The sequence below is a fragment of the Panulirus ornatus genome, chromosome 14 (assembly GCF_036320965.1).
Source record: "Panulirus ornatus isolate Po-2019 chromosome 14, ASM3632096v1, whole genome shotgun sequence".
NCBI lineage: Eukaryota > Metazoa > Arthropoda > Malacostraca > Decapoda > Palinuridae > Panulirus > Panulirus ornatus.
Genome location: NC_092237.1, coordinates 49,043,680 through 49,064,519, shown reverse-complemented (window position 1 = coordinate 49,064,519; position 20,840 = coordinate 49,043,680). Strand labels below are relative to the sequence as shown.

At 38.7% G+C, this 20,840-nt stretch overlaps 1 protein-coding gene across 1 annotated transcript in view; it reads left to right on the top strand.

Annotated features, from left to right (window-relative positions):
- Khc-73 (Kinesin heavy chain 73) overlaps window positions 1-20,840 on the top strand; it is a 785,588-nt gene that overhangs the window by 428,105 nt on the left and 336,643 nt on the right. The window contains exons 10-13 of the mRNA XM_071670193.1: window positions 1,846-1,978; window positions 9,047-9,195; window positions 14,770-14,931; window positions 18,751-18,841. Of these exons, the coding sequence (XP_071526294.1) occupies window positions 1,846-1,978; window positions 9,047-9,195; window positions 14,770-14,931; window positions 18,751-18,841 (535 nt within the window). The remainder of the gene's footprint in view (window positions 1-1,845; window positions 1,979-9,046; window positions 9,196-14,769; window positions 14,932-18,750; window positions 18,842-20,840) is intronic.

Below are 20,840 nucleotides of genomic sequence, written 5' to 3'. Positions count from 1 at the left end.
AATTATGTATGTTTGAAGGTATAGTAGTTCCAACAATGTTGTAACAATGTTAAGCATGGCTTTTAGATGAAGATGTGAGGAGGAGGGTAGATGCATTGGAAATGAAATGTGTTTGGACAATATATGATGAGGTGATTTGATTGAGTAGTAAAAGTTTAAGAGAGTTGTGGTAGTAAAATGAGTGTGGTTGAGAGAGCTGAAGAGGTATGCCAAAATGTGGAATCGTGAAGAAAATGAGTGTGGAGAGCTTGAGAAAGAGGATATATGTGTCAAAAGTTGAGGGAACAAGGAAAAGGAGGAGAACGAATTGGAGATGGAAGAATGCTTAAAAAAGATTATGAGTGATCAGATCCTGAACATCCAAGAGGTTGAAAGGTGTGCACAGGATAGAGTGAATAAGAATGATATGGTATACAGGGGTCACCTTGCTTTCATTGAATTGAACCGGGTCATTAGAAGTGACTAGGGAAAGCCATGGAAAGATCTGTGGGGCATGGCTATAGATAGGTGGCTGTGGTTTTGGTGCATTGCATTTGACAGCCAGAGAATGGGTGTGAGTGAATGTGGCCAGCCAGAGAATGGATGTGAGTAAATGTGGCCAGCCAGAGAATGGGTGTGAGTGAATGTGGCCTTTCTTCATCTGTTCCTGGCACTGCCTTGCTAATGTGGGAAAAAGCCATCAAGTATGAGAAAAATGTCAAGAACAGTTTCAGATGCTTTGTTGATGTCTGGTGGAAGAAGTATTTTGTTTGTGTGTGTGTGTGTTGGGGTGGGGGGGTTGAAGCCATTTAGGATGTGTTATTTAAGATCAGTGTGTAGTGTGGTGGTGGGTGTAACTGGATTTGACACTATGTTGTGTGGGTAAGAGTATGTTGTTTTCTGTTTTGGGTTATATATTTCACAGTTTGGATACTGATGATAGAAGTGAAATAGGGCACTAGGTGGAAAGTAAGTCCAGTGATTTGGAGGGTATTAGGATTGGTATTATGTTGGAAATGTCTCAAGATGTTATGGATTTTATTATGTGTCTAGGAGTGGTTGAAGATATCTGCAAGTACTTTGATTGCAAACAGGCCAAGACTTGTAACTGGAGATTTGTTTATGGTTGCAATGATTGTATCATTAGGAATGAAGGATGAGTTGGCTGTTGTTTCAGGATGGATATTTTTAAGATTTACATTACTCCCCTTTTTAGGGGTGATGCTAATTTTTGGCTGAATTTTGAGTAGTCTCATGAGGATGTTTGTGTGTTTTATAGGAAAATGGATGTAATTTGAATGGGTCAGGAGTGTTTCATGAGTTGGGGCTTGATTGGTACTAAATGATGTGGCCTTTATTAGCACATTCATTTGCCAAAACTGTTTCAGCTAACATGTTGAAAGAAAAAGTAGGGTGTTTGGGTTGTTGGGTATATGGAGCAAGAGTTTCATGGTGAATGGTTTGGTGAAAAGATGAGAGATGATGGAATCTCTGCAAAAGATGGAATGTGGCAAAATATGTCTGGTCAATTTGATTGCTGTTGAATTTGTCAAGAAGGAAGGGGACAGTTTACTGCAGCCATATCATGTTCCCATAGACAGAGCTGTTTAGTGAGGGTATTTTCAATCCATTTTAGAATTAGTGCAAAATGATAATTTATTTTCAAGTTTTTTATTTAATTTTGCACTTGATTTATGATTTCATCATATATTTTCTTGATAACTGGATAAGCTCACCATTGCTTGTAAACTGAAGGACTGATAAATGCTTTGATGTAGCTCTCTGTTGCATTATTGCACAAGCACCTTCCATTGAGCAATATTACTTCTTCTGTAAACTGACATTTCACCTTTATTTGTCTTCCAGTCATTAAGGCAGATGACTAGAGATGGACCAGCATCCCTCCAGGAGGAAGAGAGCCTAAATGAAAAGTTACATGAAAGTGAGAAGCTTATAACAAATCTCTCTGAAACTTGGGAGAACAAGCTCAAGAAAACTGGTGAGACAAATACTCGTAGTTGGTAATTTTAAAGTACTGGAGATACTTGAGAATAGTTCAGTATGACAAAAGTTGACACTCCTCCACCACTGCTACCAACCTACAGCCAAAAATACCTGATTGTGTAATATATATCATATATAAGTCAAGTCAGGTTTTAGAGGAATATCCTAGGCATACCAGTACCTACCATATACTCCATACTTCTCCCCTAGATCCATTATAATGTGGTATCATCGTGGATATTATGGGTATTTACCCAACCAATTATTTTCAGTGATGATTACATGTACTACATTCTAGTTATATATAGGTAAGTACTTATTCAACTGGGGACTTAATTCAGACACCATATCCTTCCACTCACATTCACAAGTGTGGCAGAGAAAAAGTGTTCTCAGAGGAGACTGAAATATCGGGTTTAAGAATCAGATCAACATGATCCTTAATTTTGTGTTCTTTTATTATTATTATTATACTTTGTCGCTGTCTCCCGCGTTAGCGAGGTAGCGTAAGGAAACAGACGAAAGAATGGCCCAACCCACCCAAATACATATGTATATACATACACATCCACACATGCACTTATACATAACTATACATCTCAACGTATACATAGATATATACACACACAGACATATACATATATACACATGTACATAATTCATACTGTCTTCCCTTATTCATTCCTATCACCACCCTGCCACACATGAAATAACAACCCCCTCCCCCTGCATGTGTGCGAGGTAGTGCTAGGAAAAGAGAGCAAAGGCCACATTCATTCACACTCAGTCTCTAGCTGTCATGTATAATGCACCGAAACCACAGCTCCCTTTCCACATCCAGGCCCCACAGAACTTTCCATGGCTTACCCCAGACACTTCACATTCCCTGGTTCAATCCATTGACAGCATGTTGACCCCGGTATACCACATTGTTCCAGTTCACTCTATTCCTTGCGCATCTTTCACCCTCCTGCATGTTCAGGCCCTGATCACTCAAAATCTTTTTCACTCCATCTTTCCACCTCCAATTTGGTCTCCCACTTCTCATTCCCTCCACCTCTGACACATATATCCTCTTTGTCTATCTTTCCTCACTCATTCTCTCCATGTGACCAAACCATTTCAAAACACCCTCTTTTGCTCTCTCATCCACACTCTTTTTATTACCACACATCTCTCTTACCCTTTCATTACTTACTTGATCAAACCACCTCACACTACATATTGTCCTCAAACATCTCATTTCCAGCACATCCACCCTCCTCTGCACAACTCTTATCTATAGCCCACGCCTTGCAGCCACATAACATTGTTGGAACCACTATTCCTTCAAACATACCCATTTTTGCTTTCTGAGATAACGTTCTTGACTTCCACACATTCTTCAACACTCCCAGAATTTTCGCCCTCTCCCCCACCCTGTGATTCACTTCCGCTTCCATGGTTCCATCTGCTGCCAAATCCACTCCCAGATATCTAAAACGCTTTGCTTCCTCCTGTTTTTCTCCGTTCAGACTTACCCCCCAGTTGACTTGTCCCTCAGCCGTACTGAACCTAATAACCTTGCTCTTATTCACATTTACTTTCAGCTTTCTTCTTTCACACACTTTACTAAACTCATTCACCAGCTTCTGCAGTTTCTCATCTGAATCAGCCACCAGTGCTGTATCATTACCAAACAACAACTGACTCACTTCCCAAGCTCTCTCATCCACAACAGACTGTGTTTTATATTTCAAAATATATGGGCACCTATGTAAGATTATTTTGTCAAAATCTAGTATTATTGTTGTACTTTAAGATATGTAGTACATATTCCTATATTTCTAAAGTGTTTACTTAAATTAACACCTTGTAGTATTTCTCAGTCCCATTCATATGATATTCTGCTGGTCCGCTGTATCTGGTACCTAGATTTTTAACCTCTCATATTACCACTCACCAGTCACCAGCTGGTGAGTGGTAATATGACTGAGTTTGGCAAAGTGTGTGGAAGAAGAAAGTTAAGAGTAAATGTGAATAAGAGCAAGGTTATTATGTACAGTAGGGTTGAGGGTCAAGTCAATTGGGAGGTGAGTTTGAATGGAGAAAAACTGGAGGAAGTGAAGTGTTTTAGATATCTGGGAGTGGATCTGGCAGCGGATGGAACCATGGAAGCGGAAGTGGATCATAGGGTGGGGGAGGGGGCGAAAATTCTGGGAGCCTTGAAGAATGTGTGGAAGTCGAGAGCATTATCTCGGAAAGCAAAAATGGGTATGTTTGAAGGAATAGTGGTTCCAACAATGTTGTATGGTTGCGAGGCGTGGGCTATGGATAGAGTTGTGCGCAGGAGGATGGATGTGCTGGAAATGAGATGTTTGAGGACAATGTGTGGTGTGAGGTGGTTTGATTGAGTAAGTAACGTAAGGGTAAGAGAGATGTGTGGAAATAAAAAGAGTGTGGTTGAGAGAGCAGAAGAGGGTGTTTTGAAATGGTTTGGGCACATGGAGAGAATGAGTGAGGAAAGATTGACCAAGAGGATATATATGTCGGAGGTGGAGGGAACGAGGAGAAGAGGGAGACCAAATTGGAGGTGGAAAGATGGAGTGAAAAAGATTTTGTGTGATCGGGGCCTGAACATGCAGGAGGGTGAAAGGAGGGCAAGGAATAGAGTGAATTGGAGCGATGTGGTATACCGGGGTTGACGTGCTGTCAGTGGATTGAATCAAGGCATGTGAAGCGTCTGGGGTAAACCATGGAAAGCTGTGGAGGTATGTATATTTGCGTGTGTGGACATATGTATATACATGTGTATGGGGGTGGGTTGGGCCATTTCTTTCGTCTGTTTCCTTGCGCTACCTCGCAAACGCGGGAGACAGCGACAAAGCAAAAAAAAAAAAAAAAAAAAAAAAATTACCACTCATTACTAGGGTGACCTTCCTCTACATTTTGCATGATAATTTGGTCTTAAAAATTTACCTGTACGTGAGTTTATGTAGTGCTTGTTGTGTGAACATATTTTACATTAAATATTGATAGTAAAGTGGAGTTAGTTCTGCTGTTCTTACTGTATGTGACTTTTGTAAATCCACATATGGTGGGTTAATTCTATAGACCAACCCACATGAAAAAAAATTTTGAATTGGTAGATTGATGTGCAAAATTGAAGATTATACAAAAATTATATATCCTTGTGGGAGTGCTGAGTGCATGGAAAGAGGTTGTGTGACCAGAACTTTTGATGTGATACTTCCTCACCTTGGGATGAAAGGGAAGGATGTGGAGGTTCTGTTCACTTATTTTTCCTGAAATGAATTTTTATCCCTTACATAGGCAAAGTGTTGAGGGTGGAAAACATGATTTTTTCTTGTACTCATTTACTGTTTCCTTCCTTGATTAGGTAGTGTTAGGGACAGATACACAATGGTCTCTTTTGCTAACATCTGCTTTCTTGCTGTCACATATGATACACCAAAACCAGAGCCCACTATCCACAATCAAACCCCTCAGACTATTTTGTGGTTTCCAGTGACTGTTTCATATACCCTGATTCAGCCCATTGACAATATCACCTCCATTTACATACCACATTGATCCAGTTCATTCTATTACAAGCATGCCTCTAATACATCAGATTGTTAAGGTCATGATACCTCAAAGTCTCTTTCACCCCATAATTCCATTTCCTTTCATATTCTTTGCTCCCTCCACTTGTGAAATGCATAGGTGAGCGATGAGTGCTGCATGCTAACCCTGCTTTTTTTTGTAAAATCTTGTCTTAGGTACTCATTGGTATGTAGGTAGGTAGGTACTTCCCTTTTGCACCCTCCACTTTTGGCATATAGATCTTTTTGCTTCGATATTAGGCTCCTTACTTATCCTCAACATGGCCTGATAAGTTCTGTCAATCAGGCTGCACTCACTACCACACTTCACTCTTACACTGTCATATCTTTCATTATTAATCCATGTAATGCCACGTTTTGTTCTTACGCATTTAATTTCCAACATATCAAGTCTTTTTTGTTATTTTGCATTGCCCAAAAACACATTCATGCAACTCCATGAGGACAGCTCTATTTTCAAGCTTATCCATCTTTATTGAAACAGACAGTAACTCCACCTGCCATTCAGTGGTCAACGTACTTGGGGCCATAGTGCCTTCTCTCACCCTTTGACTCACTTCAGCTTCCATTGTTCTTTCCAGTGCAATGTCCACTCCCAGGTACCTGCTGCACTCCACATCCTGTGGATCCTCTCCATTCAGAGTCACACATGAATTATACTGTTGCAATCCTTGCTACAACTGTACTTATCACTGTGCATTTTTTCTTGTAAACTCTGAAATTTGACCTTTTACTTACACTCAGATACCAGCTTTTACAGCTTCTCTTACTATTTGCCAGCAAATTACAACCAGCAACTGACACCCAGAAGGCCCTTCACCCCCATTGATTTACTTTGTGCCAATATCACTAGCAGGTTTATTTTGTGCCTCAAGCTTGTTCTGAGATTGATTACACTAAGGATTACAGAGATCAGACCCTAGTGGGCATATACTTTTTTCATACTTGTTTTCCGTTTCCTGCATTACTGAGGTAGTGCCAGGAATAGATGATAAAAAGGCCATATTCACTTACATCCATTCTCCAGCTGTCATGTGCAATGCACTAAAACCACAGCCTCCGGTCCACAATGAGGCCTCACACACACACACAGACCATCCATTGAGAGCACATCAACCCCTGTATACCACATCATTCTAATTCACTCTACCTGTGCATGCCTTTCACCCTCCTGCATTTTCAGGCCCCAATCAATCAAAATCTTTTTCACTCCATCCTTCCACCTTCGGTTTGGTCCCCTCCTTTCTCCTTGTTTCCTCTGCTTCTGACACATATATCCTCTTTTTCAACTTCTCCCACACATTTTTCCCAGAAAGTCAACTCAGTACACTTTCCTCAGCTTTTTCAACCACACTCATCTTATTACGTTGCCACACCTCTCTCTTACCCTTTTATTACTTGATCAAATCACCTCATGCCATATGTTGTTCTCACGCATTTCATTAACATTACATCCACCCTCTTTGCACACCCTTATCTATAGCCCATGTCTTGCATTCGTACAACATTGTTGGGGCTACTGTATGTTCAAACATACCCATTTTTGCCCTCCTCTCTTTCCACACATTTTTCAATGCTCCTCCACACCCACCCTATGACACCTCCAGGTTTCATTTGCTTTCTTGTCTACTCCCAGATATCCAGAGCACAAATTCGAATGCCAAGGAACCTATATCTCTACCCTGGTAAACCTAATAATCTTGCATTTATTCACAATTACTCTCAATATTGGTCATAGTTCACACATTTTTCCAAATTCAAATGTGCTGCTAGTATGCTGTGTCATGAAGTCCCTTTTCTCTTGAGAATAAACTTTTTGAGTTTTGAATTGTATGAAGTATAATCCAGAATTCTAGTGATTTTATAAAGATGGCAACTGCTTTTGCCATTATTTGAGAAGGGATACTGAATTTAAAACCATGGAAATCTAAAACTGGCGGCACCTCAGTCTCAAGAGTCCTGGATATTCAAGAGAGTACCTGTACTACACTATAGTGAAGATAGAGCAAACCAATCCTGGATAGCCTTTTAGTCATACAGAAAGTTATCTTAGAGGTAAGACCTGTAGGCTGTAAACTGGCTTAATTTCTCAGAAAACCAGATGAAATTCCTCATATATTTTCAACACACAGCTCATCATAGGTCACTTCCTCTTTTACCACAGACACACACACTGCATCCTCCATCTCCCTCTTTTTCCCTTATTACAAATTTGTAAGATTTTTTTTCATATGTTTTATTACAATACTATAACATCTGTATAGCTAACCCACTGCAGTAGAAGTGTATTGGGAGTCTTCAAATCATATATAGTGCTGAGGAAAAAAATAGAATCATTAGATATTCATAATTCCATTTTAACTACTTTTAGCCGTTCATCAAATGGATTGGTTTTTTTATATACATTTATATATTATTTTATCCCTGGGGATAGGGGAGAAAGAATACTTCCCACGTATTCCCTGCGTGTCGTAGAAGGCAACTAAAGGGGAGGGAGAGGGGGGCTAGAAATCCTCCCCTCTTTTTTTTTTTTTTCCCAAAAGAAGGAACAGAGAAGGGGGAGAGGTGAGGATATTCCCTCAGAGGCCCAGTCCTCTGTTCTTCACGCTACCTTGCTAATGCGGGAAATGGCGAATAGTTTGAAAGATATATTATTTTACAGCAAAATTCTTGAAAATGAGCTGACATTATGTGGGGGATAGGTGTATTTTTTTCCAGGCTTTCAAATACTTCAAATGGACAGAAGAATTTTTTTATTTTATTTTATTATACTTTGTCGCTGTCTCCCGTGTGAGCAAGATAGCGCAAGGAAACAGATGAAAGAATGGCCCAACCCACCCACATACACATGTATATACATACACGTCCATACGCACATATACATACCTTTACATTTCAACGTATACATATATATACATACACAGACATATACATATGTACATAATTCATACACTTTGCTGCCTTCATTCATTCCCGTCGCAACCCTGCCACACATGAAATGACAACCCCTTCCCCCCACACATGCGTGAGGTAGCACTAGGAAAAGACAACAAAGGCCACATTCATTCACACTCAGTCTCTAGCTGTATAATGCACCGAAACCACAGCTCCCTTTCCTCATCCAGGCCTCACAAAACTTTCCATGGTTTACCCCAGACGCTTCACATGACCTGGTTCAATCCATTGACAGCATGTTGACCCCGGTATACCACATCGTTCCAATTCACTCTATTCCTTGCATGCCTTTCACCCTCCTTTATGTTCAGGCCCCAGTCGCTCAAAATCTTTTTCACTCCATCCTTCCACCTCCAATTTGGTCTCCCACTTCTCGTTTAGATCAGACATATACAACCTGACCAATGACTCTGTATTCAGATGCAGGTAACATATTGCAATAGGTCTTTCCTTACAAGCTCGTTCAATTCTATGCTTTTCTTATGCATTGTTTTTTGTTTCAGAACGTGTCCAACAGGAAAGACAGCAAGCATTGGAGAAAATGGGGATCAGTGTACAGGCATCAGGCATTAGTGTAGAGAAAAATAAGTACTACCTTGTTAACCTGAATGCTGACCCATCCCTCAATGAGATGCTTGTGTATTACTTAAAGGTATTAATCATGTCTTTATATCTTTTTTGCCTCCTGGAGTAAACCACTGGAACATATTTGGTTTCCTTGTTTGTTATTCTGTATTTGGATCTTGGTCTTGTTGACATGATATCTCATGAATGGGTGATTAGATATGAACCAAACTTGTTTAACATAATGTTGATTCAAAGTTCTACACCTGCATAAGTAACAAAGGCTGGGGTCAGAGGTCAAAGTTGCAAAGTCTTCTGCACTGTAATGTTACTAACTGCACATGAACACAACATATCATTAGTGTGTGCTTAGATAAGGACAGAACTTGTCATTATCATTCCCAGGATTTTTTTTCTTTTTTAAGAGAAGCCATAATCAGTAGGGCAAATTTTCATAGTGATGTAGATAAAGGCAAGGGAAATGGGATGTGGTGGGATCTGACATGCTTGCAATGCCTGTGAAATTGTTCATAGATACTTCACACAAATACCTGCACCTGAATAGATTTTTAAATTTGGGATTCAAATGGCAATGTTACAAGGTCTTATGTACTAATGTAATATATTGGTACTAAATGCTTTCGTATACAGTTTCAGAATTTTTTATGAATGGATGGAGACTTAAACCATGAATACCTCATTGTAAGTTAATTACATGAATTATTATTGGAGATTAGGATCAAAGGGAAAGGTTACCAAATTGATTTTACTAAATGCTTGTGTTCATAGTATCTGGTAGCTTGGTGAATTGATATTGACCACGTTTGTACAAGTGATAAATGAACATTACTTTTAGTAATGTATAGTATGTGATTTTATCTTTGACAGGAAAGAGATAAGATGTCCGGAGGAGGTACATGGTAGTATGGAGGGAAAGAGAAGATAAAGGAAGAGTGGGTTTGGCTCTCCTAATAAGAGTTAACTTTAAGTATCATATCTTTCAGAAAGGGAAGGGTAACTGTAGGCAAGAAGTGCATAGTTGTGTTGATGATATATAATCTTCTAAATATCTCGGAAAGCAAAAATGGGTATGTTTGAAGGAATAGTGGTTCCAACAATTTTGTATGGTTGCGAGGCGTGGGCTATGGATAGAGTTGTGCGCAGGAGGGTGGATGTGCTGGAAATGAGATGTTTGAGGACAATGTGTGGTGTGAGGTGGTTTGATTGAGTAAGTAACGTAAGGGTAAGAGAGATGTGTGGAAATAAAAAGAGCGTGGTTGAGAGAGCAGAAGAGGGTGTTTTGAAATGGTTTGGGCACATGGAGAGAATGAGTGAGGAAAGATTGACCAAGAGGATATATGTGTCAAAGGTGGAGGGAACGAGGAGAAGTGGGAGACCAAATTGGAGGTGGAAAGATGGAGTGAAAAAGATTTTGTGTGATCGGGGCCTGAACATGCAGGAGGGTGAAAGGAGGGCAAGGAATATAGTGAATTGGATCGATGTGGTATACCGGGGTTGACGTGCTGTCAGTGGATTGAATCAGGGCATGTGAAGCGTCTGGGGTAAACCATTGAAAGCTGTGTAGGTATGTATATTTGCGTGTGTGGACGTGTATTTATGTACATGTGTATGGGGGTGGGTTGGGCCATTTCTTTCGTCTGTTTCCTTGTGCTACCTCGCAAACGCAGGAGACAGCGGCAAAAAAAAAAAAAAATAATTTTAATGATCCAGAACAAATAATGACAGCAAAAAAAGGAACAAATAAGACTTTCAGGATTTGGATTCTCATGGTGACATGGAATCATAGAGACACAAGTTCTAGAATGTGTAGAGAATTTCTTATAGCAGCATGTCAGTAAACAAAGTAGGATGAGAGGGACTGATTCACCTTCAGTCCTGGGTAATATCTTCACATAGAATAGCATGGATATAGATGAATTTATGGAAGAGTTCTGGATATTCTCCTACTTTGTTCACATTATTCTTGTCATTGTTTTCAGTCTCTAAAACCTAGTGAAAGCTGGCCAGTTGGAGTATCACCTACACCTTCACCACTTCACCTCCTGCGGCTACATTGCTTTTTTATATCTTTTATTAAAATCATTCTTCCCTCTTTTCATAAATTCATTCCCCATTTCTTTCTAGAGGTACCCGTGTTCCTATTCTTTCATTAGCTACTGAATTCCATTTGCCAATCTACATTACTCAAGAAATTATTGAGATTTGGGTAAAATGTTTATCTCCTCTTTAGGTTCTTGTCTTACCTTTTGTTTTAACTTCCTCATTTACCATACTCAAACTTGAGCATTACATAATACTGTTTTCTGATCAGTGTAACATACATAGTATTCTCAGGATGTGGTTCTTTTTTCATACATATTCGCCATTTTCCACATTAGTGAGGTAGCATTAAGTACAGAGGACTGAGCCTTAGAGGAAGTATCTTCACTTGGCCTCCTTTTCTATTCCCTCTTTTGGAAAATTAGAAAATGGAAGGGGAGGATTTCCAGCTCTTCATTCCCTCCCCTTTTAGTCGCCTTCTACGACATGCAGGGAATACATAGGAAGTATTCTTTCTACCCTCACCCCAGGGATAAGTTTGTGTTATATGTGTGAAAATAAAATCCAGTCATGATGGTGTATCGGTTCCTTTCATTTTAGTGTTCACTGACATGTTGGTATAGGAAATATTCCTGTTTATACTTTAAAGACTTTCATTATTTCCTGTCACCCTGAGAATCTAATTTCACCTGGTCTGTCTATTTGTGATACTAATACCCCATTCTCAGTACTTCACCATCTTTTAGAAGTGCATTTTCGGTGCTTCCTGCACCATTCTGATTGCTCCCTCTTTGGTATGGTCGTATATTTGCTCTGGATTGTGGCAGTTCTTTGGAGGATTGTATGATTGCAGTACTATGAATTTTTTTTTAGTGTTACTCCACCCATTATGTACTGTCTGAATAACCCATCATCCATTATGTCTTGAAACTTTTGTCTGTCTTTTATAAAGAGGGCCATACTTTCCCCTCACTTGCCTTCTCTCTCCCGCTCTACAATCTTATAACCCAAGAGACAAAAGAGGTGATATCTTATTTCTTTAGTAAACTTACTTGTGTATGGATATGCATATGTGTGTTTGTGTAATTTTTTTTATTTGTACAGTATGGAGAGGGTTGACTGAAAGGCTGTATGCATGTCATCCACCTCATATATCAGTGAAATGGTCAGGATGAAGCAATTTTGCCGAGCTAGTGATTTATCAGAATTATTGGTATGGAACATTTCCAAGGATTTTGATGGTGTAGCAAAGCATAAAGTCTGGAAATGCAAGCTAATTTGATTAATGAGATGTAGTCATCTGATTCACAGCACTCATACTATGGAGAGTTTGTTTAACCTATTGAGTGCATTCCAGAAAAGCTTTATTCTAAGGGAAATCACTTTAAGCAATGTCAGCTTTATGAAAGACTTGATTTTACAAATGGGATTTTTTTCAAGAGGAATGCTTTTAGATATGTTTCCTCAGATTTGCTGTTCTATTCGTTGCTTAGATACAGTAAAGATTACCGTTATATGGTGAAATAAAGCACTGCAATGATATCAACAAAGCATTATCCTGTATTAAATTGCTTTTACTGCACCACATTCATATCACGTATCATAATAACATATTCATGTCCGCTACACTAGATACTAGGTGCTTCTTACTCATTTTAGCAAGGCTTTGAAACTGTAATTGAAAAGAAAATCTTTGATATATATATCTGACATGACAAGTGGAAATGAGAACATGGGAGCTAGTTTGTTTATGTCAAATGCTATAGCTATATGGCTGCTTCAGTGTCTGCACTCTTCATAATTGTATAAATCTGGATATGTTTTTGAAAGATTACAATGGAAAGTATGTGTTTATTACTTTCTTAACTTTATGAATTATGTAAAAGCTTGTGGTGAATGTTGATATCAGTTAAGATACAGTACAAGGGGTCCCTGGGTCACAAATGGGTTAAGTTCGAGGATACTGTTTGTAATTTGATCTGTTCATGTGGAAAATATAAAGAAGTACATAAACTTTGAGTGAATACATACGCATAATTGTAATAGTGTGTTAGGGAACTGTTATCAGAGATATAGATTGAAGAATAGATGTTCTTTCATTTCGTAATAGAAAAATTGTTTTTGACTTAAAAAACACCCATTCTCCAGAGACAGGAAAGTATGGTACTGATATCACATTATTATGTTGTAGATAGCAGTACAAATGCATAAAAGTACATATAGAAAAGCAATAAACTGTTGATATAAGCATAAACTTTATTGATTGACTGGGTCTTCTGTAGTGTTACAGATGTATTTCACCAACTGCACTGCAGTTCTCTTGAATTAGAGGCTATACAGTGCTTTTCATCAGTTAGGGATACATATTCTGAAAATTTTCTGAGTAATAGAAATGTTGCTGCATTTGGCCAAATTCTCTTTTATCAAAGGCCATAGATCGTTGGAGTAAACCATTAGACCAAATAAATGTTTCAAAATTTTAATGTAAAACTGGTCTAATATCATGCACCATCCAGACAGTTCTTAATGTAAGGAATCCAGAAATTTTCATTTCCTGATATTAAACTTCTTTATTCAGTTAAAAAAACAAAGGATCTTCCAATTTTAGAAATATTTACTCAATTTCTGCTTCTGCATGGAATGAATTAATCTTATGTGGATTTTTTAGATAAGTCAATTGCTCCATTGCTTCTTGACAAAACAGCTGTTACCTGGAAAGCAAGATGATTTATGGAGATGTATATTTACAGATCACAGAGTAGTATAGTGAAAAGTTCTGGCACACTAGGCTCTATATGGGAAACTTAGATAAATGGCAGGAGACAGCACACTGACATATGAAGGTGCATTTCATTGCCAAAAAGAAATTTGTAAAAGTACCAATACTCTACCTCTAGTCGTCAGTAAAGAGTGCCGCCAAGATTGCTTAGCAAGAAATTTGTTTAATAGCAGGACAGCGCCACATGAAGGTGTATATTTACAAGTTGCAATGCTTCATGTGTAAATCTTCAGTTGATGTAGTTGTGATGGACATGGTGTAGTGATGAGTGTTCTTGATTCTGACATATTTACGGGCTGCCCAAGGTCAAGTGCATAGGTTTGAATCCTGGTTGCGGCAGTCGGTCTACAGTCAAGAATTCTGTATACTTTGTCTTTTATTTTTTTTTTTTTTACAGAGCGGTAAAAACTGTCCATTTTAAATACTTTTGGATAGAAATACTCAGAAAATTGAACAGCATTAACTGTACTTAGTACTTCTGATCCTGATTCCAGTACATGAGATGACAGTGTTTAGTTGTAAACAAATGCTAATAATGTTCCAAGAACAGTTAAGTTGTTGCAGTTGTTTTGTTCATGTACATCTAATTGCATTGTGATTATTATTGAGAAAACTAACATTATCCTCCGAAAAAATATTTACATCAGAATTCGACAGCCTTAAAGAGTATTGTAAAAAATTTTATGTTTTTATGTAAGTTAATGCTTGAACTTTTTATTAAAAAGAAATAAATCATTTGGACAATAGCATTTTTTATTCATGGATTAACTATTTACTGATATATGTATGTTTCACGTAAGAAATATATTTTGAACTTCACAGGACCGTACATTGGTTGGACGCCCAGATGCTGGGAATGAGCCAAATGACATTCAGCTCTCAGGTGTAGGAATTGAAACACACCATAGTGTCTTGTCAATAGAAAACTCGGATCTCTTCATTGAACCATATGCAAGTGCTCGTACATGTGTAAATGGCTCTCAGGTAAGTATTCTCTTTGACTAGAACTCTGACAAAGCTGTTTATGGTTAACATGAAAAACTGATGTGAGGAAAAGAGTGAAATTGATTTATGAAGTTGCTGAATTGTATAAGAATTACGAGTGATAGAGTTTTCTGGAAGGGTGATGTAGTTACATTTTATGTGTGAGTCATGACTGAAGTTGGTGTAGCATTTGATAATACAATGAAGTGTGAGAGTTCTGGCCTGTTACAGAGTGCAGTTGGTTATACCATAGAAGCTGTAGTATTGTTCATGGAAGTTTCAAGTGTTTTTTGTGCTGAAGGGTCCAGGCTTGGACAAAAGTTCTCAGAATGGGCTTAAAGAGATAAAGAAGTAAGGAAACATGAATAAGAAAAAACTAATTTTTGAGGCAGTGTAAAATCTTCCTTATAGAGAGGGGGAGTTCATTGTGGTTAGGGAAGACATGAGAAGGCAGAACTGCAAAATGTAGCTGTGCTTGGAAAGAAAGAGCAAAACAACAATCAGAACTTAATTTGCCGGTGGCTCCTATACTGATACCCTGTATATTAGGAAGGAGGGATATTCAGAAAGGGTGAAGATGTGTAGATGCTAGTAGTGTTGAAAACTTTCAGGAAAATTTATTGATTAAAAGAATGCAGATGCTAAAGTTGATTTAGGAGAATATTTTAATTTTTTGTTTCTATGGAGGACATGGGAGATTTCTAAACACTGGTAAGACTTTTTCAGGTTTTATAGATGGGCCTTTAAATGAGTAGAACTACATAGGGTTGTATTAGAGTATACCTAAATTGTTGAGGAACAGAATCAGAAGAGGAGATTTGTAGAGTGATAAAGTCTTTTGATGATATTTACTGGTGGTGTGTGTTGAAAGTAAATGTGATCAAGAACAAGTGTTTCATCTTTGAAAAAGATGAGCTTTTCTACCATGATATCATTTGAATGGTAAAAGATTACAATTTACAGAATATAGGTATTTGGGAGTGTTAATCAATCAGGATGGCAGTGGGAAAGCTGAAGGTGCGAATTGTCACATAAAGGAGAAGAGTTAGAGGTGCAATTGAAGCTTTTATCACTGGAAAATGTCAAGTTTTGAGTATGATGGAGCTCATTTACCAGTTTCTAGGTATTGAATCATAATGCTAGGTACATTCAGTTTTTCACTCCGAATAACTTGTTTCTCTATCTGCATAAATTTACTTTCATCTGCAGATATATTAACAGTATAGAATTACTTCCAGATAGTGTTATTTTTATCCTTAGGAAGAAAGAATTCTACCCACATTATCCCTGCTTATCATAGAAGGCAACTAAGAGGGGCAGGAGTAAGTGCCTGAAACCTTCTTGTATTTCAGTTTCTAATAGATGGAAGAGAAGAAAGCACCAAGTTAGGAGTGCTATCATTCTCAAAAGCTTAGATTGGGGTATCTGAATGTATGTGAATGTAATCAAGATGAGAAGAAAGGAAAGTTAGGTTGTATATATGAGGAAAGGAACCTGGATTTTGTGGCTTTTGAGTGAAATGCAATTGAGTGGGAGATGTATAAAAGAAAGAGACAGGAGGTCAAGAGAAAGGTGCAAGAGGTGAAAAAAAAGGGCAAATGAGAGTTGGGGTGAGAGAGTATCATTAAATTTTAGGGAGAATAAAAAGATGTTCTGGAAAGAGGTAAATAAAGTGCGTAAGACAAGGAAGCAAATGGGAACTTCAGTGAAGGGCGCAAATGGGGAGGTGATAACAAGTAGTGGTGATGTGAGAAGGAGATGGAGTGAGTATTTTGAAGGTTTGCTGAATGTGTTTGATGATAGAGTGGCAGATATAGGGTGTTTTGGTCGAGGTGGTGTGCAAAGTGAGAGGGTTAGGGAAAATGATTTGGTAAACAGAGAAGAGGTAGTGAAAGCTTTGCGGAAGATGAAAGCCGGCAAGGCAGCAGGTTTGGATGGTATTGCAGTGGAATTTATTGAAAAAGGGGGTGACTGTATTGTTGACTGGTTGGTAAGGTTATTTAATGTATGTATGACTCATGGTGAGGTGCCTGAGGATTGGCGGAATGCGTGCATAGTGCCATTGTACAAAGGCAAAGGGGATAAGAGTGAGTGCTCAAATTACAGAGGTATAAGTTTGTTGAGTATTCCTGGTAAATTATATGGGAGGGTATTGATTGAGAGGGTGAAGGCATGTACAGAGCATCAGATTGGGGAAGAGCAGTGTGGTTTCAGAAGTGGTAGAGGATGTGTGGATCAGGTGTTTGCTCTGAAGAATGTATGTGAGAAATACTTAGAAAAGCAAATGGATTTGTATGTAGCATTTATGGATCTGGAGAAGGCATATGATAGAGTTGATAGAGATGCTCTGTGGAAGGTATTAAGAATATATGGTGTGGGAGGCAAGTTGTTAGAAGCAGTGAAAAGTTTTTATCGAGGATGTAAGGCATGTGTACGTGTAGGAAGAGAGGAAAGTGATTGGTTCTCAGTGAATGTAGGTTTGCGGCAGGGGTGTGTGATGTCTCCATGGTTGTTTAATTTGTTTATGGATGGGGTGGTTAGGGAGGTGAATGCAAGAGTTTTGGAAAGAGGGGCAAGTATGAAGTCTGTTGGGGATGAGAGAGCTTGGGAAGTGAGTCAGTTGTTGTTCGCTGATGATACAGCGCTGGTGGCTGATTCATGTGAGAAACTGCAGAAGCTGGTGAATGAGTTTGGTAAAGTGTGTGAAAGAAGAAAGTTAAGAGTAAATGTGAAAAAGAGCAAGGTTATTAGGTACAGTAGGGTTGAGGGTCAATTCAATTGGGAGGTGAGTTTGAATGGAGAAAAACTGGAGGAAGTGAAGTGTTTTAGATATCTGGGAGTGGATCTGGCAGCGGATGGAACCATGGAAGCGGAAGTGGATCATAGGGTGGGGAAGGGGGCGAAAATTCTGGGGGCCTTGAAGAATGTGTGGAAGTCGAGAACATTATCTCGGAAAGCAAAAATGGGTATGTTTGAAGGAATAGTGGTTCCAACAATGTTGTTTGGTTGCGAGGCGTGGGCTATGGATAGAGTTGTGCGCAGGAGGATGGATGTGCTGGAAATGAGATGTTTGAGGACAATGTGTGGTGTGAGGTGGTTTGATCGAGTGAGTAACGTAAGGGTAAGAGAGATGTGTGGAAATAAAAAGAGCGTCGTTGAGAGAGCAGAAGAGGGTGTTTTGAAGTGGTTTGGGCACATGGAGAGGATGAGTGAGGAAAGATTGACCAAGAGAATATATGTGTCGGAGGTAGAGGGAACGAGGAGAAGAGGGAGACCAAATTGGAGGTGGAAAGATGGAGTGAAAAAGATTTTGTGTGATCGGGGCCTGAACATGCAGGAGGGTGAAAGGAGGGCAAGGAATAGAGTGAATTGGAGCGATGTGGTATACCGGGGTTGACGTGCTGTCAGTGGATTGAATCAAGGCATGTGAAGCGTCTGGGGTAAACCATTGAAAGCTGTGTAGGTATGTGTATTTGCGTGTGTGGACGTATGTATATACATGTGTATGGGGGTGGGTTGGGCCATTTCTTTCGTCTGTTTCCTTGCGCTACCTCGCAAACGCGGGAAACAGCGACAAAAAAAAAAAAAAAGATCTTTCTAATTAGACAAGTCTTATGTGTGAGGGTGGAGAGTGAATGATTAAGAAGCACTACATTATTATGGAAGACTTTGTTTATCTTTTATATTGATACACATCATGAAATTTGAAAGCATTGTTAAAAGATAATTGACAGATGACTTAATTTTATGAAGATTTGATCTACAGTAAATATGTGAAATGTGACTGGAAATATTTCCTAATCAATGCATATTGTTTAGGTGACAGAGAAACTGCAGTTACGACATGGAGACCGAATACTTTGGGGATTCAACTATTTCTTTCGTGTCAACTGTCCCAAGACCAGCACTAGTAAGTTTCATTTCTCAGTTTTAATTGTTATGAATAGTTTTCCTCATATATGTCTTTTGATTAGATTTCATCCCAAAATTTTTTCAATGTCTATGTTTAATGCAAGATGGGGAGTTTACAAGGAGAGAGTATGATAGTACAATTAAAGGGGTTGGTGTGAGAGGAACACTGCCTATGCATTGAGAATTAGAGTGGAAGAGTATTGGAGGGAGAGAAATGGGGGAAAATGCATGGAATGTTGTATGAGGGAGGCTTGTAAGGACAGGAATGAATGGAAACTTTTGCATTGATCACCCCCTTGATGGGAGTTCCCCATGGGATTGGGCATGAAAGATAAAGATAGATTTAATGCCATCATCAGTGGGTTGGATACACAGTATGTGGCATTGCCAGCGTTGCTCAAGAAGCACATGTATGCATGGCATAGATGCAGTCTTTAGTCCTGGAGGGCCACAGTATTTGTTGCTGCTGTATACTGTATATTGCACGATTTGCCCTTTACATCATGCTGCTAGAACATCTCTTAAGTTCTGGTTCCAGTGGTGCTAAGAAGTGTAAGGCCATCACCATTGAGGTTAAGATGGATGTGCTTAGACATTATGAAAGTTGAACAATCATCTTATATTGAGCCATTAGACTTAGAGAATGTACTTTATGGACTATTTGTGTTAGTGCAGATATCAAGGAGAGTGGCAAGAGAGGAATATCATTCATTAGATCTAAGACCTCATATTCCCAAAGTTTTATTATGGAGAGAATGGAATGAATATTGGGCACATGGATCAAACACCAAACTCATGAAAATATTCCCATCAGCTTGCTTGTGATACAAGCATAGGCTCAGAGTATATGTGTTGACTTGGCAGTGGAAGAAGGAGCAGCAAAAATATTTCAAGCAAGTCCTGTTTGGCTTGCAAATTTTAGGAAAGGTTTCAAGAATTATGAGATAGCAGGTGAGCACCAAAGTGACTGCCAGTGGGATGATAACGTTATAATTTTACAGGAGTTGCTGATTGGTTAGTGGTTGGGCATGGCCAAACTAAGAGGCTGCTAGCACCAAATAGATGTCAGAAGCATTCACTTCACCAGAAGGCAGGGGATTAGAGGTTTCTAACCTTGGGAATCCTTGAGTCTCTCAGAGACTCATGGGGCACTGCCTTGAAGAAAAAAGGTTTTCATTCATTAAAACTTGAATCTAATAGTAACTGATCTCGTGTTGAAAGCTTCACATACTTGGAGAAGCATGTGTCTTTGGTGTATTTTAATCAGTAATAAGTTTTTATCAAATGATTACAACTTTGAAAAAAGTTGTCAAGATATTAACTTTTGAAAATAAGTAGTATATGAGATATAATCTTTGACTAATTCCCTTTTAGTCATTGCTTTCTTATTATATTTATTTTTTTTTCCAGTCCATTTTCTTTTGGTGGAATGAGGATGGGGGTAAAGAGTGTGAGTTTTAGATGATGTATTAACTATGCCCTCTGAATTTACCCACAATGATATTGTTTTAATTTTGAAGCTCTTACCATTGTGTGATTTATATGCCTTGGAAATAGGCACTGGAAGTGTTTTCAGAATTTGGCTTCTGCATATTAAGTTGATTGCTAGGCAGCATGATAAACATCCTTATGTTGCAATTCTTGTTGTGTAAACCTTACTCCCTAGGTGTGCTTTAACTTTGTCTTATTAAGTAAATAGAGATAAACAGCAAAATAAAATGCATCTCTCAGAAATACATTGAATTAGTGTGCATTTATACCATTGCTTTTGGGGAAGAATATCAAGTTTCAGTAACTTAAAGTGAAAAAGTACTTCAACCATTTCCAGAAGGGGGGAGGCATAGAAAGGTAGCTTTTTCGTGGACAGTCATTTGTCACTGGTGTGGCATCACATATGCCTTGAAGTTGTGCATATCTTTAATAGTACTTCAGAATGATCTTGGACCGATAGGTAATTGTTGCTTTTTTGTGCATACTCTTACTGATAACAATGTATT